This window comes from Pantherophis guttatus, chromosome 16 (genome assembly GCF_059756535.1).
Source record: "Pantherophis guttatus breed Tessera chromosome 16, ASM5975653v1, whole genome shotgun sequence".
Lineage (NCBI taxonomy): Eukaryota > Metazoa > Chordata > Lepidosauria > Squamata > Colubridae > Pantherophis > Pantherophis guttatus.
The window spans coordinates 20,043,127-20,067,713 of NC_142078.1; the positions used below are offsets into that span (position 1 = coordinate 20,043,127).

The 24,587-nt window shown below is 56.0% G+C and overlaps 2 protein-coding genes across 2 annotated transcripts; both read right to left on the minus strand.

Annotated features, from left to right (window-relative positions):
• Positions 1 to 79: 79 nt before the first annotated feature.
• On the minus strand, positions 80 to 7,696 carry AJM1 (apical junction component 1 homolog). Its single transcript, XM_034436247.2, has 2 exons — positions 7,632 to 7,696; positions 80 to 5,428 (listed from the first exon to the last, which is right to left on the minus strand). The coding sequence occupies exon 2, from the start codon at positions 5,362 to 5,364 to the stop codon at positions 2,140 to 2,142; it is 3,225 nt and encodes a 1,074-aa protein (XP_034292138.2). The 5' UTR covers positions 5,365 to 5,428; positions 7,632 to 7,696; the 3' UTR covers positions 80 to 2,139.
• A 3,658-nt stretch (positions 7,697 to 11,354) lies between these two features.
• On the minus strand, positions 11,355 to 23,495 carry RABL6 (RAB, member RAS oncogene family like 6). Its single transcript, XM_034436254.3, has 15 exons — positions 22,955 to 23,495; positions 21,778 to 21,912; positions 21,471 to 21,518; positions 21,051 to 21,103; positions 20,817 to 20,908; positions 20,347 to 20,487; positions 18,478 to 18,583; positions 17,996 to 18,099; positions 17,512 to 17,831; positions 17,142 to 17,304; positions 16,699 to 16,902; positions 15,772 to 16,048; positions 15,310 to 15,478; positions 14,997 to 15,061; positions 11,355 to 12,788 (listed from the first exon to the last, which is right to left on the minus strand). Exons 1-15 carry the CDS (start codon positions 23,082 to 23,084, stop codon positions 12,567 to 12,569), a joined length of 2,229 nt encoding a protein of 742 aa, XP_034292145.2. The 5' UTR covers positions 23,085 to 23,495; the 3' UTR covers positions 11,355 to 12,566.
• Positions 23,496 to 24,587: the final 1,092 nt, after the last annotated feature.

Below are 24,587 nucleotides of genomic sequence, written 5' to 3' on the forward strand. Positions count from 1 at the left end.
CAGAGTCCAAGCAATGGTGCCGCGGGGGGGGGGCGGGGTTCCCAGCTCTCTCCCCCCCAAAAAATGCGAACGCAGCACATTCAAGTTATAGTTTATGTTTATTCAAATGAAATAGTTTGTCTCCAATTTATATATATCTATGTATCTATATATTTATTTATATGGGCGAGTCTGGGTGTATATTTATACATTTATTCATATATTTATTTATTTAATTATCCAAACTGCAATGTGGGAAACCAGCAGACCTGGAACAATGGTAATGTCAGAAAATGCCGGGCAAGAGAAAAAGTTGCTAACATTTCAGCCATTACCGCTTTTCCCAGCCTGTTTTTCTAGAGGATGTGCTTTTGATCCCCCCACCCGACAAGCAGAATCCAAGCAAATGGATCAGCAAACTTCTCTTTGGGGAAAACGAAGGACGAGGGTTGAATGGAAGAGTCACAAGCTCACAAGGGAATCCTGGAGAAGTGACCTGGGTGGGGGTGGGGTGGGGGGGTGTAGAAAGGGGGCCACTGGTCCTCCAGCTAGCCTGGCAGAGGGGAAGAGGGAGGCGCTGCCTTGCAAAGCAAGAGCTCATTTCCCCCTTGGCAGAGGGACTTTTCTTTAGAGGGGGGCAGGAACCCCGTTTCCAGAGTGCCACCGTAGCTTACCAAAGCAGACCATGTCTTAACAGTATAGTCAGTGCAATGAATGAATCGGCCGCCCCTTTGTCACAGTGGGGCAATGCCAGAGCAAAGGGATATTCCAGGCCAGCTTCCTCTCTCCAGCCATTCACATTTGGGGTCCTGAGGATGCTCCCACTGCAGTGAAATACAGATACACACATACGCACCCATGCAGCCCTCTTTTTTTCCCCCTGGTTCCCAACATCATCATCCATACCTGGCCTTGGAACCACCTCCTCCTCCCCGCCCCCCCGCCCCCCCCCCCCCGTCTTTCACTTGCTCACATATGCCTAAGAGATTCAGGAAGATGCCGCTACCCTTGGCAGGTTCCCCAGCCTTCATCATAGGCCTGGATAAACACGGGAATGGGGCAACCGACAGACCATTCTCTCCAAGAAAAGGAGGAAAGCAACCTGGCTGGCAGAACAGGGACTCATGCAGAGACGCTGGAGGCCGTCTCCTTCGCAAGCCACAGCCTATCTTTCATCGGTTTCTTTGGACCCAAGACTCAGAATATGGCAGCAATGTTTGTCTGGCGCTTCCACAGAGGCAGAGCCCGGGAGCTCTCTTCCCTGATAAAAATTGATTCTGCATTATAAATTTTCCTTCCCCATAGACAAAAATCAATCCTATAGCCCTCCCCACCCCCCCAATTCCCCATGCGCACCCAGCCACTTTGGGACCAAGGCTCTCATGCGCAGCCCTTCTTCCTTCTTCCAGGCGAGCTCCTGGCATCCTTTCCAGGCTGCAGTGACCCCCTTCCCACCTTCCTGCAAGGGATGGAGCATCACCGTAGCAACCGCTTTCCTCCCCACAGCTCCTGACCTGGATTTCTCCGCCTGGATGGGAGGCGGAGGCATCACTGGTGGGAAGCGGCTTGCGCCCCCCCCCTTCCACACGGTATGCCCAGGCTGAGAGCCCCCTCCCTTGTCCTGGTTTACAACAGGATAGCAGATGATGTGGGGAGCAATACTGCAGCTGACCCTCCTCCAAGCCCGGCTGCAAAGATGCCAAGATGAAGCTGCCAGGGAGAAGGATCCCCAACTAAAAAGCCAGCGGCAAACTCCCCCTATCTCACTTTTACTCTCCAGGATCAATTTTTAAAAATAAAGGAAATCAATCCATGAAGTAAGAACATTCTTGTCTGGAGGAATTCAGAAGAAAAATGGACTGTAAGGCTGAGTATTGTTGTCTTAAAAGTTGACCAACAAAGTCTGGAATTCCTAAAATATCTGCTTTACTGAAGGTGACCAGATTTGGATTCATCCTTCAAACAATGACAAATGCCCACATCCAGTAAGGGCGAAGGGCCACCAACACAGGCCCTCCCTCTCCCAGGGACCCCGTCCCTTGCTGGGCCCCACCTTGACCATCCTTGCTCGGAAAGAACCGGAAGAGACTAACCATCACCTTAGCACTGACGTAAGAGGGGAAGGGAAGAGGCCACCGCCTTCTGGACACACCGCTGGCCTTACATGATGTCGTCCAGGAGGTTGGGACTGGCCACCCAGTCGAGGGTGCGCGGCTCGGAGGCGGCCATGATCATGCACATGAACTGCTTGCCGGTCCTCTTATCCATGGGGTAGATGGTGGTGGGTGTGAAGCGCTTGTTGCTTTCCACAAAGGCACACAGCTGCTCGTAAACCTTCGGGAACTCGTGCCGCAGGAAGACGCCGCGAATGCGCAGCTCGCGCTGGATGTTGATGAAGCAAACTTCTCGCGCTTTGCGTCCTTCCTCGCCGTCCTTGTCCAGGTCGGCTGTGCCGGGAGGAGGCGTCAAGATCAGCGTCTCCATGTCTCGCTCCTTCTTGAGGATCTTCTTCTCGGGGCTGGAGGACGCCAAGGCCATCTTGGCATACTTGCGGACGGTTGGCACCTGTACCTTGGGGGAGGGCCGCTCGGGCACCTCCTGCCCCACCGCCACCGTCACGTTCAGCAGGAAACATTCCTGGGGGTCGTACTGCTGCCCCGCCTCCTGCAGCTCCTGGGCGTACTCCCCAAGGTTGTCTGAATAGCCCTCCAGCTCCCGCAGCGACAGGTAAGTGGGGGACATCAGCAAACTCTCCAGGCCGAACTGCAGGAAGTTCTCGGCAGAGCCTGAGCTGGGGAAGCCCAGGAAGAGCACCCCTCGGCCCCGAGACAGGAAGCCCACCTTGGCGATGCGGGAGAAGGCCTTGTGCACCTCACCATTCTCCCGGCAGAACTGCAGCACGTGGCGGCAGGTGCTGCCAATCCGTCCATAGATGCAGCTCTCCTTGTGGGTGTCCCAGTCCTCCCGCCGGCAATGGCGAGAACAATAGTAGGTGTAACAGCTGTGGCAGGACTTGAAGTAGAGGCAGGCGTTGAACATGGTCTCCGTGCGGCGGCACTTGGCATTGGAGCACATCATCAGGTCGTCCTCGTCAGCGCTGAGATCTGGGGAACAATCCTCCGGGCCTTTCTCCAAGGGCCTGGGGGGCCCCGGGGGCTCGGTGGAGCGGCGGCCCTGGTCCTTCCAAAGGTCAGCATGGAAGGAGCTGCGGCCAGGCTGCTCTTTGGTGGGATGGGGCTCTGAGGACCTCCAGGGGTCCGGCTTCTTGGGAGGCAGCCCCAGCCCATCACTGATCAACTGCCTCAGCTGATCGGCCAGGTTGCTGACCTCGCTGGGCTGGCAGACGGAAGGAGGCTTGTAGTCGATGACCAGGTCGGTGATGAGCTCGTCCAACTGCTCCAGGCTGCGCTGGCGGGCGGTGCTCTCTTTGGTACCAGGGTCTGGGCCGTAGGGTTGGTGGGGAACGTAGGCCCTGTCTCGGGCATCCCCTGAATCCAGGACATCCCAACTGGCTGAGCGCCTGTCATGCTTGCCAAGCCCATGGTTGCCTCGGATGTCGTTGTCCGTGATGGTGATCTCTGGAGTGACGAACCAGCCATGGCGCCCCCTGTCAGCATGCATCTTCTCGACGAGGGAGTTCTCCGAGAGGGAAAGGGCAGCGTAACGCTTGGGGGAGCTGGACAGGTTCACCACCACTGGTTGCCGCCGGTCATCGGGGGAGAAAGCCCGATGTGGGTCCCGAGACAGCAGGTTCTCATAGCTACGGCCACGCAGCAGCTGGTCTTCCCGGCGCACATGAGGGGTCAAAATATTGTCCCAGGATTTGGAGTAATGCCTGGTGTCCACACCAAGCCGGGGAGGGCTCACACTGTAGCTGGCGTGCCACGATGACAGCATGGCTTGGGAGGCAGGCTGGTGAGCTGGAAATCGGGTCATCTGCCAGGCTGGGTAGGGCACCGTCCCCCTTTCGGGGCAGTACCAGTCATTAAACTGCACTGCGGGAGCCATACGGGAGTGGGGGTAAGTGCGAGAGAGGGCTTCCCGCTCGTGGTATTTCCCATAGTCTTCAGTGTAGAAGATGCGTGGGTTGACCCTCAAGGCAGGGTAAGGCCTGGGGTCTTCGGGATACACCGCTTTTGCGGGGAGAGTCCTAGGAGTGTAAAGGCGGGGGTCATCCGCATAGAAAGCCTGAGCAGGGGCCTCCTGAATGGGGAAAGGAGACCTGTTTTCCTCCACCAGAAAGGTCCTCGCCGGAAGAGGGTAGAAGCCCCCTGGGGGAGGCTCTTCTGCGTAAAAGGTTTGCGGCGGGAGGACCTGGCCCCCATAAGCGGGAGGGTAGGACTTGTAGCTGGAACTTTTCTGAGGGAAACTGCCTGGCTCCTCTGTGTAGAAGAACCTCGGGGGCACGTAGGGGATGTAAGGAAGGCAGCCGCTTTCGGGCACAGCAGGACCTCCATCGCAAAATTCAGGGGGGTAGGGGGCCAGCCCTCGGTGTTCCCCACTGTAAGTATCACTGGGTGTGGGAGTCCGAGACATGGGCACTTGCCGGCTGCTGGGCACGGTCAAGCTATGGGGTGTGCCTGGAGGTCGAGGCCAGGGCAGGAGAGCCTCGCCATGGCCCTGTGACCCCTTGGCACTGCGAGCTGCATGCAGTACAGCAGCCTCGTCCGGCTTGATGTCCACCCGGCGCTTGACATGCACGCTGGGCGGCGGGGGCCTTGCAGCCAGGGCGGCCTCTTCGGGGCAGTTTGCTCCTGTGACACAAAGAGGCGAGATGCGGCTGCTGCCGGCCCGCTGAGGCTGCAGCTTGATGGGGTGCACCTCACTCATCAAGGCTTTCATGGAGGCGTAGCTGCTTTCCCGGCGAGGGGACGCTTCTGCCCGCTCAGGCTCTCGGGACACTCGATGGACTTCCCGCCCTCTCCTAGTTGGAGCCGGTGGGGAGCCCGAAGCCATGGGGATGACCACAGGAGTGAAGGTGGATTTGACGCGGGGCGCGCTCTTGGATCGGGCCCGTCTCTTGGGCTCGGCTCGGGAAGCCAGTTCCTTCCCCTGGGAAATATAGTTTTCCTGCACAGCGGCCCGGAGAGACACCCTCTTGCCGACAGGAGCCGAGGAGGGTTCTGGCGTGGGGGGCCGTCGGGAATGCCGCTCCATGGCGGGAGTCACAGGCGGTGGGTCGTCGAGAGACTCCAGGAAATCGAAGCTGCGACAGTGTCGCTTGTTGAAGTGTTGGGAAGGCTGGTTCTTCAACGAGGAAGACATGGAGGAGTCACATCGCCTGATGGGCTGGCAGAAGGCAGAGTGGGTGGATCCCACGGAGGCCACAGGGACGTCCTGATACACGGCAGACACCAGGACGTCAGGTGGGTCTGTTCGGGTCATCTTAGAATCAGAGTCCTGCTCGTCTCCAGCCCTCCTCAGATCATCTCAGTGAAGGCAACCAGGCCTGGAAAGAGGGAGCGACAGGGCACTAAGCAGTGGGCCCAAGCACAGCACCCATCGGGGATCGGAGGCAGGCCAAGGGCCGCTCTCACCACAAGCTGTGGCCAGGAGTCCCACCAGGGTAGATGGCTTGTAGGACGGGATAATGAGGACTGGGATCATAGCCAGTTATGGCTGATTCACAAGATGTAGCTCTAGTGAAGGAGACCCACCTCCCCCCCTTGGCTCATGTTGTCATCAGCCAAGCATTTTCTGAACCACCGGCAACCTCACCCTATACACCTGCCCTGCTGATTAGAGCAGGACTGGGAAAGCATATAGACTGGCTGGCATTTTTGCTAATATTCACGAGGGAGCAGACACAGAAATGCAAGCTGGTCTCACTCCTAAGACCGCACGGTTACCATGGTTTCTCCTCCCTCTCTCTCTCTCTCACGCACACACAAACCCCTCTCTCTTTTGGGAAGCAATGCATGCTGGGAAATTCCAATGAAGGCCAGGCCAGGAGCAAGAGAAGCTGTGTCCAGTTCAGATACAGACCAAGATCAATCTCTGTCATCCCTGGGATCAAGCAGGGAGGACAGATAAAGGGGGTCACCTATTTTTACTCCCCCCCCCCCCCCGCAAAAGCCTCTTGGTCTTCCCCTTCTCATTGCTGAGCTATGAAAAGAAGAGAAGGTCCCTGAATCAAAGAACTTGCAGTTTCCCCATCAGCCCTGAATCCCAGGGAAACGGAGCGCAGGGGGGGTGGTGGCACGGAGGGCGGGGGGGGAGCAGGGGGATCTCCTTTCATTCCTGCCCGATGACACAGAAACCCCCCACTGGGAAACACCCCCCCCCCCCGAGTTGCCCATCGAGGAAGGGGGGGGCGTCCCAAAGCCCCTCCAGGCCAGAGCTACCCTGGGAGCTCCGGAACCGAAGCGTGACACGGATGCTGCCATCAGCTGGCACTCCAAGCACCAGAGCAGTGCCAGTTACTGTGTTGCCAGGCAACCCTTCCTGCCTCCCCCCCTTGGCCCAGGTGCCTTTCCTGGTGGACCGTCTGGCATCACAGCGCTCGTCCCCTGGAAGCCGGGTCTCCTGGCGCAGGACACCCGAGGCCAGGACTGCCAGCAGGTCCAGCTCCCACTGCTGACCCTTCCCCTGCGGCCATCCTCTCCCCACAGCCCTGCCATTCCCCTCTGGTGGAGGGGGGGGGGTTTGTGGGAATGGAGCTCGCCTAAAGGAACTTCCAGCAGAGGACAATTTCAACCCACAGTGGCCGTTCTGCCTCTGCCAGCCTCTTTACTTCTCCCTCCTCCTCCACTAGTGCCCCTGCAACAAAGAGCATGTGCAAAGGGCTGGGTGGGGGACCAGGTGGGGTTCAGCTCACACACCTGGGGTTCCACCCTTGCGATGTCTAAACTTCACCATCCCCCTCCCCCCTCCCCATTACATACACTCTGCCTCGCAGCTTGGGGAGGAGACGCACTCTGCACGCGCCTAGAAGTGTCTCTCTGTGCCCCACAGCTCAGCAGCCGACCCTTCCGGCCTTTCTTGGCAGGAGACTCTGCTGGAACAAAGCTCCGCTGTGCATCGGAAAGCCTCGGAAGGAAGACGACGCACCAAGCTGCGGAAGGGTTAAGGATAGGAGCACCAGACGCCTTCACCGGTGTGCCCCCCTCCCCCCACTGGCTGCCTTCCACTGGGATGGCACTGCGGATGATGGAGAGGCAGCCCAAGGGGCCTGGCCATCGGGAGGGAATCACGCAGAGCCACAAACGCCCCCTCCCCCCCCCAATCTGCCTTCTCCCTCACCAACATTGTCTACCCACCTGAGCGAGGCAGAGGAGCGGCTGGCGTAGGAAGGGATGCCCCTCTGCATGCCCAGAGGGATGCCAACACTTGAAATGGGATCTGAGGGGCTCCCTCTTCACAATACGTCATTGCTGGCGGATGGATAGCGATTCAGTAGGAGTGGGGGGGTGGGCAGCAAGCTGCTCCCAGATAAAAGAGGCATGGCATCCCCCACCCACCCCAGACCTCCTTTGCTGCTCTTTGGCTTGACGGGGGAGGGGGGAGCCCCCTCCCAGTTGCACCCGGGGATGCACCGAACTCCCCACTTTCAGGGAGCAGGACTTTGTCCCCACCCCAGCACGCCATCCCCTGCCCCACCTCCCCACTGCACCCCCCTCCGCCTCCCCTTCCGCAAGCTCCGGCCTCCTCACCTCGCCTGGGTGCCCGCAGAAGAGGCACCCCCCTCCCTGGCTCCGGCACCTGCTCGGCGGCCGGCACAGACCCCTCCTGGGCTCCGCAGCGCCCCCAGCGGCCACTGGCAGCCCTTAAAGGGGACACATCCAGCGCAGAGCAGGGAGGCAGGAATTCACTGGGAGCAGCTGGCCTCTGTCAGCAGGGCAGAGGAAGGGGAGTTGACCTACAATCTTACAGAGCCCCCCCCCCCCAGCCCTCTTCACTGAATTTGCTTTGGGAGGGGGAGGAACCCAAGCAAAGCTCCCTCCTTCCCAGCCGATGAGAGGAACGGACCTTCCAGCCAAGCCTCTCCTCTCTCACCAATCTTGGCAAAATCGTGCCGGAGAGAAGCCCACGAGCAGAACTGGAAGACTTCCCCCCCCCCCATCCCTGATCTGCAGGTGCAGCAGGTAGACTGCCTCTGAACCTGGAGATCTTTAACTCCTCCCATGGAAGCCCTGTTTACAGAGTCCTTCAGGAAAAACAGACAAGTAACCCAGGATCCCCAAAAATGCCAGGAACGTCTTCTCGCTTGGCAGGTTCCTCTTGGCACCCCTTGCCCTGGGCAAAGCACCCAGCCAAGGTGCCCACCCCACCCCACCTCCCGGCCCCACTTCTGCTCCCCTCATCCGAGAAGGCTGCCCGGCCTACCCTCCATCAATCACGTCTGCAAGCACAGCTATGGAGCCGGACAGGGTTGGACCCTCCCTTCCTCGGCCAGACTTCTCCTCTGCCTGGAGCCCTGCTTGTCCCAACCCAGCCCCCCCACCCACCCCCAGTGAATCAGAGGACAACCCGTGGCCCCCACACCCAGTAGAGGGAAGGCTGTTTGGACAGCTTGACCAGAAGCCAGCCAAGTCTTGCTCAGGGTGAGGTTGCCAGGAAGAGGCAGTGGGCGAGGGAGGGGGAAGGAAGAGGGCAGGCGGGGAGCGTCCCTCTCACCTGCAACCAGGTAGGCCGAAGCTCTGGAGCCAGGAAAGACCGGCCAGCCAGGCTCCCGAAAGGGAAGCCTGAAGTCTACCCTGCCTCTTCTCTTCCCAAGTTAAACTTCCTCCATCTAGGATTCGCCTTCTGGGATCAACCACGTTAACGGGACACGACGGGGTGGCTTGCCCATTCGCTCCAAATGGTTGCACCTGGCATTCATGCTACACTGCTCCTGAATGTGGAAGCTCTCATGGCTACAGAAGAGGCTCCCCAACGTGTATCATGCTGTGAGCGGCAGAGGCTCCTTAGCACCGGGCATCCTGCCCTCCTGTGGGCTCTCTCTGGGGACAGATCAGCACCCCACTGCCTCTAAACTCACCACAAACCAGGAGGACCGGTTGGCCCACACCAAAATCTGTCAAAAAGCAAATCCCTCTTCTTCGTATGACTTCAGTCCCCGAGCAGCTGCCAACCAAGACAGGCAGAGCTGATCTAGAAGCCTCTCCAGCATCTGCCACCCACGGCCCCTTTGGGAAGGTGGGCCTCCCGAGTCATCCTCCACCTGCCCAGCCTACAGCCTGTTCAGGATGAATCATGAAGCTTGGAAGGAAAACTATTCCACCTTCAGCGGAGAAATGGATGGAAACGGCTTGTTTAATCTGCTTGGACGAAAACACCCCCCACCCCCCACCCCCAGCACTTTAAAACGGCTGCAGGAGCCCACAGGCCAGCTCACGTTAGGGTTGCCGGGTTCCACTCGCAGATGGCGTCTTTGGCTGCCTGGGTACATCCAGCTGACCCCTAGGCCTCCGCTTCGGGGCTTGCAGGGACCTGCTGAATCCTCACCCTCACAAGCTGGCCACAAAGTCCAGGGCTCCGGGTTGCCACATGATCCTGCTGTCAGGCCTTGTTGCTGTTTGACCTACCAGCCATTAAGGAGCAGAAGAACACGGCTGTCAGGCCATCTGGCTCCCGCCTTTTAAATCTGGGGGCTGGATCAGGATGGCTCGTGGGGGGCGCACGAGCGGCAGAGAAAAGCTCTGGGCACCAGGTGGCCTCTTGCTTCTCACCAAGCAGGGATCCCTCTAAGGCTCACTTGCTTGCAGGGGGAGGGGGGAGCTCAGCCCGGGTGGGATTAGGTGGCAGGGATGGCAGCAGTCAAGAGGAAGAACCACCGGGAATCGCCCAGCCTTTTATCTGGAGCTGCACAGCACAAAGCCCATCGTCCACCGCCATCCACCACCCTAGGGAAAAGGGGAAGAACGTCTTCTGCAGCAAGGAAGGAGACCCGGAACTGCAGGCTGTGGAAGAGGCTGCAAGCTTGGTGCGGTCAGTGGTGGCGATGCACCTCTGGCACTTCCTCCCAAGGCGGCTGGGAGTCCGGAGGTCGTCTTTTGCCCATGCAGCAGGTGTGGGACGCGGAAACCCCCGGGACACGCGCCGGGAAGCACCGCTTCCTTGCCAACCCCGTAGAAGCACCCACTTCCGACACAGGGCGAGAGGCAGGCCAGGAGCACCAAAGGCCCGGCAGCTGCTACTTCGGAAGCTGCCTGGTCACCTGGCGAGATGGGCGGCATAGGAGATAACACAGACCCCTCCTGCCAAGCAGTTTCCCACAGGATTCACACCCAGGCCCTGAAGAGGAGACCCGGCCCATGTTCAGCCAGAGCGCAGACAAGAGGCAAAGGCCTGCCGAGCATAGGCTCGGCCCCCCAGAAGCAGCAGTGTCAATGACACCCCCCCCCTTCCTGCACAGCTGGAAGGGGCATGCCCAATACTGCCTGGGGCCCAGCTTCAACCTGCTGAAAGCTGCGGGCCACCCTCTTGGGAAACGGCCGCTCATCGGGGTCTGCCGCGGGCGACTGCCCTGCTCACCACTGCCAGGCAAGTCCAGAGATTCTTGCAGTTTAAGCCAGCCGACAGCTGAATGTCATGGGATTCAGGAGCGTCCCTTGAATGGGCCGGTAGGAGGCCGACTGGGTTTACGGCAAGACACGGCAACCCAGGTGCCTGCCAAGCACAGGAGCCCTCGACCCCCAGGGTTATGGTCTTCAGAGGAAAGGGCCCTGGCTTGGTGAGTGGACCCATGGCGGTCTCCCAGGAAGAGAACACACAACCCATTGTGTTCCCTTAGCTTCTTTGTGGGTGACAAGGTGGGGAAGAATCCCACCAACCGCTCCTCTCCCCTCCCATCCTCCTGGGGACCAGAGCACCATCTTCTACCTGGCAGGTTACCACAGCAACGCCAGCAGTGGTGGGTGGCAGCACGGGATGGCAAGGGAAGCCTGGAGCTCAACAACTTAACTGACAACAAAAAGACACACGCGGTCACTCACCCTTCCTGCACAAAATACAAAGGCTAGCTCTGCTGGACAGCTGGAGAAAGGCCAGGAACAAGGGCTGGGGGGGGGGGGCATCTGCAAAACAGGGGCGCTTTTTAAAATTAGGCAAAAAAACACAAACTGTGATTACAAGAACTGTAGTAAATGCTTGTGAAGAAACCCATTTCCCCCAACACAAGGATTTCTCCTGCCTCAGGGCACCAAGGAGGAGGCGCCCTGGAGGGCACCCTGAGGAAAGAGCCCGGGAGGAACAGGCCAGGCCAAGCCCTTTCCCAACCAGGCAGAGATGGCTCGGCTCAGGATGGGGTCTCTAAGCACGTATGCACACGCACGCACGCACGCACGCACACACACACACACACACACACAGAGCCAGAAGCAGCCTGGATCCAGTTGAGGGATCACCCAAAGAAAGGAAACCAGACACAGTTGTACAACCGAGAGAGCTTTATCAGCTGGAATGAGGAGTGCATCACTGGGACTTTTTCCCAAAAGCAAAGTGAAAAAGAGAATAAAAGAAAAGGGAAGTGAACAGCACAAGGCTCAGTTGCCAACTGCATTCCAGAGACTGGGCTCCTGGGGTGGGGTGGGGGGTATTCGTGGGGGAAGGAGGAAGGGGCCTGGGAGGCTTGGGGGGAGGCAAGAGGTCAAGAGTGGGTTTGTCATACACACCCTCCCCCCAGGGAGCGCAAGGAGAGAGGCCAGAGGCCCTGGGAGCACTACCTGTGCCATGCAGGCTGCTTGAGGCCAAGGATGACCCCAAAGGGGGAGGGGACGCAGAGGGGAGGAATGTCAAAACAGCCCAACTTTAATCCACACCTAGAAACACAAGGGCACAACGGAATGCACCGGAATGTGTGGCTGCTTTTCCTTGAGGTCACTGGAGGCAAAGAGCGAGGCCAGGAAGGCGAGTGAAGGCGCAAGGGGGAGGGGGCACAGAAAACACGGCACGGGTGGGACTAGCCGCTACCAAGAGCTGGCTGGATTTCAGGGCAAACACATGCAGCAGTGACTGGGAGACAGGGATTCGGAAAGGGTGGGGGGGGAAGCCCACTCAAGGAGGAGCCAGGAAAGGGGTGAACAGCACCGTCCTCGCCAAGGGGGGGGGGTGGTAGCCTCTTTTCCACGGACGCCCAGCTGCATACAGGCTTCCAGGGTACACAAAGTGGGACAACTGAGGAAAGGGCAGGAAGGAGGAGGGGGCACTTATTTCTCTCCCCCAAATTCCCAGAATAAAGCCACATTATTCAAAAACACCCCCACCCCCACCACATGGAAGGCCTCTGCCCCCCTCCACACACACCTGGCTGGGACCCTGCAACTTTCCAAGCTCTAAGGGGAGCCACTGGTCCAGAGCCGTTTCTCTCGTAAAAAAAATAGCACGGATCCATCGTTCGACGGGCAGCGGCCACTTTGTGTGGGACACGATGCGGCCTCCGAGGGCAGCCCCCCCTTTGGGCCACCTCTCAGGAGCCCAATCCCAGGGCTCCCGGCTGAAAGGACAGAAAGGCTCGGGGCTTCTGAGCCACTCGCAGGCCCCTCCTCTGGCTCCAGCCACTCTTGCAACAGGCAACAGAGAAAGGCAGGGAGGGGCGGTGATGGTGGGCTGGGGCCGCCTGCCCCGTGCACCTGGCTAGGGAGGGGCTACAGCTCCTCATAGTCTCCACCCCCCCGCTGCTTGCTGGCCCCAGCACCGCCCCCGAGAAAGGCCTCCAGCTCATTGATCCCGTTGGGCTTCGCTTTGCCCCGCTGGTGCTGCTGCTTGGATGGCTTCCTCTTCTCCTTTTCTCCTCTATCCTCCTCCTCCTCCTCCTTGCTCTTCTTCGGCTTGCTCTTTTTCCTCCCTGAAATCTTCTCTGCTTCTTCCTGGAACAGCAGTTGGGGAGAAAGGGTGAAACAGGGGGGACCCCATCCCCCAAGCAGCACCCGAAGAGGCCCAAGGCCACCAGCCCCGCAGAGCGTACAAGCGGAGGAGGAGCGCATCCAAAGGCAAGGACTGCTCTGGGTTAAAAGGGGGCCTTTTGTGTGGGCTGCTCTGAGCAGTGGCTGGGAATCTGTTTTGCCAGCATGGCTCACTTTGGGGGCTTAGCTCAGAAACGTTTCTTGCCCCTTGTACCAGGGGTGAAATGCTACCGGTTAGGACTGATTCGGGTGAACCGGTAGCGGAAATTGGGGCTGGTTCGCCGAACCGGTAGCAATCGCTCGCTGGCCATGCCCACGAACCACTCCACAGCCTGCAATCCTGCCATGCTTCCCTGCCTTCCTGGCATCCCTGAGGCCAGCTTGCGAAGGCAGGCAAGTGGAAGGCCACGTGGAAGGCAAGCAAGCATGACAGAGCTGCGGGAAAGGGAGCTAGCAGCCTATTTTATTATTATTATTATTATTATTATTATTATTATTATTATTATTATTTATTTATTTATTTATTTATTTATTTATTTATATGCCGCCCTTCTCCGGAGACTCAGGGCGGCTTACAATGCGCTAAGCAATAGCCTTCATTCTTTTTGTATATTTATACAAAGGCAGCTTATTGCCCCCACAAACTGGGTCCTCAATTTACCTACCTTAGAAAGGATGGAAGGCTGAGTCAACCTTGAGCCTTGGCGAGATTCGAACCTGCAGTAATTGCAGGCAGCTGTTCTTAATAACAGGGTGCTTTAGACCACTGTACTACCAAGGCTATTCCCTTCCCCGCAGCTCTGCCATGCTTGCCTGCCTTCAATGCTGCCTTCCCGGCGGTCCCTCACGCCTGCTTGCCTTCCGAGGTCAGCATCCAGCCCGGCCAGTGGGTGGGCGGGTAGCCCTTGGTGGAGACGCCGCCACTGCGCTGCCCCGGGACATGTGCAGCGGCCCCAGGGCCGGGACATCTGTCTGCCCTCCCAGAGCACCACTGCTGTGCTGGCACCCTCTCAGCCACGGACCAGTGGCTACATCTCTACCAAGGGCCGCCCGCTGTCAGCCTTACCAACGCACTGGCTCCGCTGGGCATGCTGAATACGCCGGCAGAGCATCTAGAAGATAAGGCTGACGCTGGCAGCGGAGGGGGGGGGGCGGCGATGGAGACCCGCTGCGCTCGGCTCCTTGGAGGGACATGGCGAGGCTTCCTCGCCTTTTGGGCCTGATGCGCTTGGCTTCCGCAGGGCCTTTGGCTGACTGCCGCCCACTTGCCTTCTTCCCCTCTGCCTCGGGTCCTGCCTGCCCTCCCGGAGCACCGCCATTCGCTTTCTCCCTTCTCCTGCCGTGAAACGAAACCGAACGGCAGTGGGGTTGCTTCAGGAAGTTGCTTCGGGAAAGAGGAGGTCTGCAGCCAGGCGGGGAGGGAAGTGAGAACGGCGGCGGCAGGCAAGGGAGAGCCAAGATGAAGGGCTACCCGCACTGGCCTGGCTAGGTAAGCGCTGTCGCCCAGGCCAAAGGGAAAGCGCTGCGGGCTCTGTGGTGGCATGGCTGGGCCTGGCCCTCTCCACGCCCTGGGAGCTTCTGCCCCTCTTGCTCTGCTTCTTCGCCACCGGCAAGGGGCAGCACAGCTGAGCCTCCTTCCCCCAGAACTCCAGACTCTGCGGGCCGAGTTCCTGGAGTGGCGCCGGTGGTCAAAGAGAACAGACAGGTGGCTGGGTGGGAATCCAGTGGGCTGCTTCAGAGCCCCAAGCCCCACAGAGCCGGCACGGGAGGTACGGGAGGAAGGCAGACTTTTCTGCAGCATCCCCCTCCCCTCTTTGAATTGCCCTGCAGGGGGGGGGATTCTGCCTTTGCAGAAGCAAGGCGGGCGGTTTGTATGGAGAATTGGCGGGGGTGATGTGTGGCCCTCCGGGATGGAGAGCGGGGCAAGAGAAGGCTCCGAGATTCGCTTGGGCAGTCAAGCCAGATGGTGGAAGGAATCTCAAAGCACTGGGAGCTTCAGAATGTGCAGCTCCTGGCTCTAACAGTGAGTGGCGTATGTGATGTCAAGTTGGCCACGCCCACTCAGTCACATGACCAAGCCACACCCACCAAGCCATGCTCACAGAAGCGGTAGCAACCATTTTTAGATTTCACCGCTGCCCTGTACAAACACAGCTATACAGGCTGACCCACCTCTTTGCTAGTTCTCTTCTTCTTCTTCTTCTTCTCTTTCAAAGACTGCTTTTCTTTCCCTGCAGCTGGGAGGAGGAGAAGGGGCATGAAAAAGGAGGGTGAGCTTCCAACCAGACAAGAGGACAACCTGCGGCAGCATGAAAAGCCTCCAACTGATACCACGTTTAATGGGGAGGATGGGCCTTTATGGCAATGCACAGCTGGGGAAAAGCACTGTGGCCCTCAGAGCCCTTGGTGGCACGCAGCCTTATCCGCAAGGCAGTCCAGTCCCTTCGTCTGGTCCCACGGTCTGACTGTGGCCAAGGCTCCTCACCTTCCTCGCTGCTGTCTCGGCCCACCGGTTTATCCAGCCCCAACCCAAAGAGATCGGCCTCATCCTTCACTCTGAAGGAGCGGATCACGGGCTTGGGCAGCTGGGCAGGTCTGGAAGGGGGATCCTCCTCGGAGAGGTCTGAGAGATCCTCTCGCACTGGAAATTCCTCCTAGAGGCAAAAGGGAGAAGGCCCCTCAGTGCCCACTGCCACCCCCTTGCCAAAACCCCAAGGAAGCCCTTCTTCGGATCCACCTGTGCTTCCTTGGGTCAACAAGAGCACCGGCCCACCCACAGAAGACATGTGATGGACCGAACCGAGGGCCCAGCATAAAGCCTCCCAGGAGGGGCCCCCACCTGATGCTCAGAGATGACATAACACTTTGCTTCAGTCTCTCCGCCCCCACCCACCCCTCCCAAGTCTAACCCTTCCACACCTACAGTGAGGGGAGGCCAGGGACTTACTGGGTGCTTGCTCTGGCTCTCTGACTCCTCGCTTTCAAAGTCCGGATCGTCCATCACAAAGGAGAGCATCTGCGTGGCGAAGGGCCCCTCCGAGTCGCTCTCAGACTCCTGCTGCTTTGAGGCAGAGGGCGCTGGAGGCAGACGGGCCTCAGGGGGGCCAGCTGCTATCAGACGCTTGCTTTGCTCAAGTGGGGTTTGGCCGGTGGGAGATTTCAGCTCTGTGGATGTGGGAGGTGCCAAGGGCTCTGGGAGTTTCAAGCTGGCATTTTTGGAAGCTCTGGAAAAGAAGGAAAAGGAAAGTGAGGACAGTGCCTGGAGGCCTCAGTCTATGCTTGATGTGGTTCTGCAGAAACACAATCTGGTTCAGCGGCTCAGTCAACAATACTTGCGTTGAAAAGAGGGAGCTGCCGGTTTTTCCGTATCACACACAAATATCTAGCTCCCATTTACGCTTGGCACAGAATCTTCAATATTTTGGGTTGAAATCTAGAGGATTTCATGTGACAAGCAAAAAACGCACGGGGCAAAATTCCACAAACCCTGAATCTGAAAAGTTAACAACCCCTAATTCTTTCTTCCTTCCTTGCAATATCTGTCAAGAAAGAGCTTTTAAGGTTTTTCTTACATACGCATTTCCTAACATATATACACATGAGCTGAATTTCCTAGCTGCTATATTTTTGTTTTTAAAGTTTGCCACATTATGTTACAGTTTTATTGAAGGCTTAATTAAAAGTTTAAATAATATATTTTAAACTGAACCGCAATGGTTGTTGACTTGCTAAAGCTGGACCCAAGAACTTCTGGTCCTCTACACATTGCAGTACACAGCTCCCTTTCCCTACACATCTTGCTATGGGCCAAACCAGCGAGGGCTGCTGGGAGTTGTAGTCACCAATATCCCACAACTCCCAGCGCTCCCTTTACCGTTTTTTTTCTTGTTCTAAGGCAGCATCTACCGCTCCCACGATAGAGAACTTGGAGGGTTCTTCTTCCTCACTCGACAGGTTCACATTTTTGCTCGGGACCAGCTCTGCTGCTAACGGGGGCTTGCTGAAGAGACGCTCGTCAAGGTCCAGGTCATCCTGGAAGCCAGCCACCAAGGGGTTCCCACCAGGAGCATCTCTGTCACTGCAAGAAAAAAGTCAAGGGCGATGACACAGCCTGCAGGCAGGCAGTAGAAAAAAGCTTGAGAGACAGTCTTCCTCCTGAATTTCCTCCTCCGGCTGATGGGGGACCTTCCCAGCACTGCCAACCAAGAATCCCAGAAAGCAAATTGGGGGGGGGGGGGGGGAGGCCCTTGTGGCCGAATGAAGAGCAGCTGTGTTGGGTCCCCCCACAGCACAAAGCTGCTGAACAGGGTCTCCCACCTGTCACTGTCGGTGGGAGCCTTTCCTGCCTGTTTTCCCCCCTTGTCCCTCTGCAGGGTGGGGTCTTCCAGGAAGCTGTGGTCTAGGCTCTCCTCGGGGACAAAGTCTTCTACGCTCTGGACTTTTGAGGGAGCAACTGCAGGGAGGGCAGGAACGGCAGGATCTGGAAAACAAGAGAAGCACCTCAGCGGAACCAGTCAAGTCCTGCCAAAGTCCAGCCTCATCAGTGGGTCTAAAGTGCCTACCATGGCACAGAATTTCTCCTTCCCTAAGCTGGCATTGTGTTGTTCTTGTCAGCTCTTCTCCCGCCCCCACCAAACTACGGCGTAAGGACCCAGATTCCTATATGTTTTCAGCACTGCACTCTCACCTGGAGAGGGAGGACCAGTCTCGGGAGCTGGGGAGGTCCCAAAGAGCCGAGCGATGATACCACGTTTCTGCGGTGCAGCTGGTGCAGGAATGGCTGCGGGCAGCTGGGCTTCAGGCAGCAGCCCTGGTGCTGGAGGCTCAGCGGGGTCCATGGCAAGGGCAGGGTTGGCCAAGCTCTGCTGGGGGGTGCCGGGGCTGGAGCCCCCTGAAGCATTGCCCGGTGGAACCACTGGAGACTGGGAACCTGAGGAAAGGCTCTGCCCATTGGTGGCCAAAGGAGAGGCATGTCCCCGGCCACGAGCTTCCATCATTTCAAGGAACCTGTCGGGGAGAGAAAATGTAACCTCGGGAACCTCCCCCAAACTCAAGAGATGTGGCAGACTTAAATTACAATTCCCGGGATGTTTTTTTAGAGGGAAGGGGAGAGGTTCCCAGAAAAGCCCACAGACAGAGCCCGGAGGGGAGAGCGGCCTCATCAGACATACAGCTCATAGTTCTGGTCTTCGGTCTCCTGCTGCACAGAGAGTTCCTCCAGGGTGGCATCAATATCCAGCTGATTGGTCTCCAGCTGCCGCAGCAGAGTCTCTCGCTGCAAGAGATGGGAGGGGAGATCACCTGCTTCAGAGCAGGCAAGGGGCTGCTCAGGTGTCACCCACCACCTCTCCTCCTCTGCAACTGAGCAGTGAGGTGGCTCTCTCAGGTGCATAAGAGGGGGTGGTGGGGGTTCCCCACCCAAAAGAGCATCTAGGGATGGACTAAATCCAGACGAAGAAGCTTCTGATTCTCTTCTGGTTTGTGTGGCCCCTCGCAGGCCACCAGGCACTTGGTGTGCAGTCACAGAGCAGCAGCAGCAGCTCTACTCCTGGAGAGCCCACTCCTCTCCTCGTTCAGTAGACAGGACTTGGCTGGGCTGGGACCAGGCTGCCCCCTCCCGGTCCCTACAAAGAAAGAGCTGGCAAAGTCCTACCTGCAGCTGCAAGAAGGGGATGTTGAAGAATTTGTGCAGGTATTTGAGGCCAAAGCTGTTCTTCATGGAAGACTCGGCATAACGAAAATAGGAGGAGCCGGGAGGCCTGTTCAATGTCAAAAGGGGTGGGGTCGGGGGGACAGACTATGAGCCAGAGGCTGATCGCTTGAGACCAACCCTCCAACTGCAGCTGACTCAATCTGCCGAGGGGTTATTATGCTGTCCATGGCCTTTCAAGGCACGCATTAATGCCAGGTTCCCTTTGAAGAAAAGAGCAGGCAGCTGAAGAGGCCTGCTGCCCATGAACTTGGGAGGTGGTGTGGAGCAATGGCTGCCAGCAGTTCAATTGAAAACAGCTGTCCAAAAAGTCACATGAGCTGAGCGTCCATCGGTGGGGCATGTCCAGTTTTTATGCCCACAATGTCACCTTCATCAGCCACCAGGCAGGCTGGTGGAGGCTAGCTTAGTTGAAGGAGATCATCCGATCAGTGCAAAGCAGGCACACACTGAGTTTGCAGGCATTTCGTCATATGCACACAGAGCTTCCGCCCACTCACACCCTCTGCTGAGTTGCTGCAGATGAAGAGTGGCCAAGCAGATGCCAACTACAGAGAAAAGGTCTGGACAGAATTTACTGACTGCCTGGGCAGTAATTTGGCACACATGTGCCCAGAAGGTGCCGGTGAGATGCTGGACAATGGTGACTCACTACTGGAGCAGGATGCGGCGTGTGCATTCAGACCACTGCCACCTTTATGTAACAAGCCCACCAGAAGGCAGGTTTAAGTGGACCAATGAACTAGAGCACAAGAGGCTGATGGCCCCAGGAGGGCTTCCCAGAAAGTAGCCTGAAGCTCCTTAACAAGATGGATGCTTTTACCATAGGGGATTGATATGGATTGGTACACACAGTTGCAAATACAATCTAGATATGAAAAGGAGCTAAACTTTAAGGTTTTTATATGGAATTGACAGAATTGGATAATATATTGACAGGAATAGAAGAGAGAATGAAAAAAAAATTGTACAGTTACTTATTGAGCATTAAATTAGAAGAACAAGTTAAAGAAACAATGATAGCATGGGCGAAAAACTTTGGTCACACGATAAGAGTTATATAAATGGCAGCAACTATAGGATAGGAATTACAAATTAACATTATCAACTGCACACAAGGAAAACCTATATAAGATGTTTTACAGATGGCACTTAGCACCAGAAAGACTGGCCAAAATGTTTAAAGATAAATCAACTAAATGTTGGAAATGCCAACAGACACCGGGGTCGTATTATCATATGTGGTGGACATGTGGGGAAGCAAAAAGATACTGGGCAAAAATTTGTATGTGGTTGGAGAAGATGACGCAACACCATATTGATTTAAAAACAGAATTGTTCCTGTTGGGGATTTTACTGAGAATTTATAGTAAAGAAACTCTATATTTGATTATTCATGTAATAACCACAGCTAAATTGTATTTGCACAAAATTGGAAAAGCGAAGAGATCCCTATAGATGAAAAAGTGATTAAGAAAATATTAGAATGTGCAGAAATTGCACTTGCAATTCAAGAAAAGGAAAAACCAGATTATTATAATATATGGGAGTTATTTTATCAATGGTTAGAGAATAAATATGAAAGCAATGTATTGTAAAAATAGATAAGTAAAGAAGAGAAATGTTACGTTTATGTTATTTTATCAGTATTATTATTATTTAGTATTAATATAAGAATGAATGTAAGAAATGAATATGGTGGTAAGTTTAATTGTTAAGGCACAAAAAATTTTATACTCAGGTGACACACTGTTTAATGTGTTTGTATTAAGAAAATTTTAAAAAGTTTTTAAAAAAGATTGATGCTTTTACCTGTTCAGGTTGTCAATGAATTCCCGCACATCATCAGGCAGGATCACCCTGTGTTCGCCCATGTCCCGGTAGTTCCCAAGCACGCACACAGGTACATGGGTTGGGACTTTTGGAAGTTCTCTCAGGATGTAGTTGAAAGTCCTGGATGGAGTGGAAAGGAGAGCTCCTTGAACGATACTTGTCCAGGTCAATTCTGCCACAAGAGCTCTGAAAGAGGCTGCACCTACAGGAGGCACAACAGCCTAGAGACCCCTTGAGTCAATAGAGCAGTTGAAGGAGACCCCTCCTCCCTCACAGAGCCATGTGCTTCATCAGTTCTGCAAGTTCATCATCATCTAGTTCATCATCTAGTTCATCATCTACAAGTTTTGTGTAAAATCTGACAACGAGGCTTTGGTGTTTCTCAGAGAGGAAGCCCTTCCTCTTGTACAGAGTCACAGCAAGGGAAAGGTGAAGGCAAAAGTCCCTACCACTGTTTGGTGATATCAAACATCATCACGACACCGTTGCAGTTCTTATATACATCCAGGAATTCCGCATCCAAGGCCATCTCGGATTCTGCCTGGGGTGGAAAGAGAAAGATCTCAAAAAAGCCCCGGCTGGTTCCCGGGATGACTCACAGCATACAGGAAGTTAAGAGGCTGCACCAGGTGCATATGAAGGATTTGATGCTTTACAAGACAGCAGGTCAGAGTGTGCCTCACCTCCTGAGGATCGTTGTCCAGCTTCAACCCATCTCCCCTTTTTTTGGACTTGCCTGCAGTATTTGAAAGGAGAAAAACACTGTTGTGAAAATTGTTGGTCTCCTAGCTGAGCAGAAAAGAGAGCCCCAAACATGTAGCTTTTCCCACATTCCACCTCATGCACAGCATTTCTGCCTTTGCAAGCTCAAGAAGAGACATCCCATCACTTTGCAAAAAGAGGTGACAGAAACTGGACAGGCTTAACATACATTTCCAGTGGGGGCATTCAAGGAAAGCAATAGCCACAGGCCAAGAGATGCTCTGCTCACCACTAGGAACCCAGTGGGACAGGCAGACAAGTTGCCTGTTTCCCAATACTCTCAGGCCTAATCCAAATACTATATAACGACCGTAACATCAGAATGAAAGGAGAGACCTTACCTTTATCAACCACATCCCAGACTTCAACCTTCACAATATCATCAGTAGCTGGAAAAGTCAGCCAGGCATATAGATTAGAAAAGTTTGCTCAGTTGCAGTTAACTCGAACACTGTTAGAGCTACCCCTGACCCACGTGGCATAGAGCAGATGGCTGGGGTGTGTTTAAAAAAATGAGGACAACCCTATACTGGCAACGTGCCTTTACCAATGAGGGAACCACAGCAGCACGTGGCTCCAGTGTTAAGTTATACATCAGACAGCAAAGAGAAAAGTGCTTCTCCATCCCCAACAGCTGGCAAAACTCACTCTTATAATTCCAATGGATGCTGGTGACTTGGATCTCCTGGGTTGGGATATATTCCTCAACAAATTTCTTTCCCTGCAGCCGATGCCACAAAGTGGTCTTTCCCGTGTTTCTGTCACCTCGAATGACAATTTTCACTAGAGAAAGAAAAATTAAGGAATAAAGGGAGTCAAGAGCACTGCAGAGACGTAAGACCAGTTGGTGTGCCTAAAGACAGGCATCTGCTTTCTAAGATAAAACGAATGGTTGAGGCGGTAATGGCTATTGGCAGCTACAGCAGTACATGCCAATAGTCGCCAGCCTTTTCAGAGACACAATTTAGAAACCAAATTGAAAAAAAAAACTTTTTAAAAATAAAATTGACATCAAAAGAGAGGTGCAGGCACCTCGGTTGCTCTGGGACAGTTAAGAAAAGTAACGCAGGCATTTGTGCCTAAACCAAGGAAACATTAGGAGAATGACCAACTCAAGCAGGGAAACTAACTCCAACCAATCTCAATACAGACATCAACGCCACTGCTATGGACGGACTTGGTTCTACGTAACCGAGGAGGATTGCGTTTGTGCAATCATCCCACAGACAAAGAAAGCAGCACAGGAGGATAACATGAGAGCCGTCTTCGTTGAAGGAAAGAAGTCAGAGAGGCACAAAAAATATCCCAACAGCAAAGACACCCTTTGAAGGACTGCAAACAAATCAGCAGCGAAGACGGATAGCAAAGCAAAGGCTGGTCTTCCAAGGACCAGCTGGCACAGCAACTAAACAAAGCCTTTAAAAACTTGGCTTCCGAGGGGAAAAGAACAACGCACACAAAAGGCAGCGCAGTTTGAGGGATGGATGATATTGGTGCCCTGAGGAGGGAACCGCTTGACCGCTTCCCTCATTCATGAGGCCGGATAACCTCCAGAGCGAGACACACGTCCCAGCAAGCCCTTCCTTCATCCCCCCCCACCCGCGCCCTGCCTGCCTCCCAATTAAAGCTCATTCTCACCCACCCACCGCAGCCGCTACGGGCCGATCCCAAACCTACTCGCCGCTTCCCCTCGAAGGAGCCCGGGGCAGGGGTCTCTCCCGGGCCGCCTTCCGTCCAAGCCCTTCCCGGCCGCCGCAGGGCTCTCTTGCCCGCCAAAGGCCCCGGGGGCTCCCAGCCGGCCTCCCCTCCCTCGGCCGCCGCTCACTGTTATACTGGACGCCTTTCGCGAAACGCCGCTGCAGCGCCTGGTTCATGGACTGGAGCCCCGCCGGGATGGGCCTGTCCCGCCCCGGGGCCTGCTCGGAGCCCACCAGCTTCTTCAAGGCCGACAGCATCGTGAGGCGCGGGAGGGCGCTCCGCGGTCGCTGCGCCCGGGACGGCGAGGCCGCCTACTTCTCCGCCCGCGGCCGCTGAGCCGCCGACCTCCGCGCGGTCCTCGGAGCCGCCGTCCCCGCCGGGCCGGCCGGAGTCGCTTGCAGGGCGGGCGCCTCCGCTGCTGCCGCCGCCATCTTCCCTTTCCCTCACCGAGCTGCCAGGGAGGCGGCGCCGACGCAGGACGCGCGCGGGGCCGGGCTACGGCAGCTCGCGAGGGACTTTGCGGGAGGGACGCCGCGCCAAAGAAGGGCGGAAGCGGATACGTCCCGGAACTACGGGAGCCCCCGAGGACAGAATACTTGGTCCTACGATGCCACCGCTTGTAAACCACCCCGATCTGTCTGCACAGCTCCGGATCTGGGAGTGGAGGCGGGGCAGAAGTACTTTTATTCAGAGCCTCGTTTTTGATGGGGGGGGGGGAGAGACGACAGCACCTTAGCGGGTTATGGCAACCAGTTTGGGACAGAAAGGGGCGGAAACGCGGGATGGCGCGCGCTACCGTCCGCCGTGTAGCTTAGCAACCAGGCAAGCCGTGAAGCCTTAGGACGGTGGCTCGTGAGGGGCAAACGGCTCTTCGAAAGGCGGTCGCGAGCTCTTTGTTGAGGCGGGGCGACCTTCGATAAAGGCTACATTGGAACGAGGAGCCTCCGGGTCTGCTTGCGCCCCCAAGCGGCCACCTGGGTCTTTGCAGGCAAAAGCCCCAGGCAAACTGGACTTGCGTGACCATCCATCCCTCCGTCTCCGCTGAGCCCCTTAGGCGGAAGCCCCTGAAAAGGCGCCGGTCTTCATCCCGCTTCCACGGATCTGCCTCCGGAAGGCCAAAGACAGCCTTGGAATAACGTGCCTGCCGCCCACCAACCTCTCCTAGCCACCCGACGCCATAGAGCCCCCATAGAGCCCCCATAGAGCCCCCTGCAGTGCACACCAGAACTACTAGGCACAAGGACAGTTTCCCCACCCCCACCCCCACCCCCACCCCTCCGCTCAAGAAATAATCCCCTCCACACTGTCAAAACTTCTCCCTAAGTCTGCATCACTTCTCCTCGTTCCCACCACCCATCTCCTCCCGCTTAGGACTGCATGACTGAAACTTTGTTGCTTGTATCCTTACCATTTATACTGATACTGTTCCCCTATGACTACCCTTAAGCGTTGTACCTGATGATTCTTGACGAATGTATCTTGCCTTTTTATGTACACCGAGAGCGTATGCACCAAAGAAAAATTCCTTGTGTGTCCAATCACACTTCGCCAATAAAAAATTTCTATTCTATTCTATTCTATTCTATCCTATCCTATCCTATCCTATTCCCATCCCCCCCCCCCCGTGTGAATAGAATAAAAAGATCAGTGGGAGCTTTGTGCCCAAAGCCGCTCTTTCTCACGTGCCGTGTCCCCAGCCCAGCGGGAATTAAACATCTTCCCCACTGTTGCCTTTCTATGGAATTCTGTACCCGAGAAGA

Excerpts from the sequence above, each read along its gene's own strand:
- AJM1 (XM_034436247.2), bottom strand. The coding sequence starts at position 5,364 with ATGACCCGAACAGACCCACCTGACGTCCTGGTGTCTGCCGTGTATCAG.
- RABL6 (XM_034436254.3), bottom strand. The coding sequence starts at position 23,084 with ATGCTGTCGGCCTTGAAGAAGCTGGTGGGCTCCGAGCAGGCCCCGGGG. Across the intron at positions 21,104-21,470 it reads CTGGGATGTGGTTGATAAAG|GCAAGTCCAAAAAAAGGGGA; the intron begins GTAAGGTCTCTC and ends CAAATACTGCAG. Across the intron at positions 18,584-20,346 it reads TTCATTGACAACCTGAACAG|GCCTCCCGGCTCCTCCTATT; the intron begins GTAAAAGCATCA and ends GACATTGAACAG.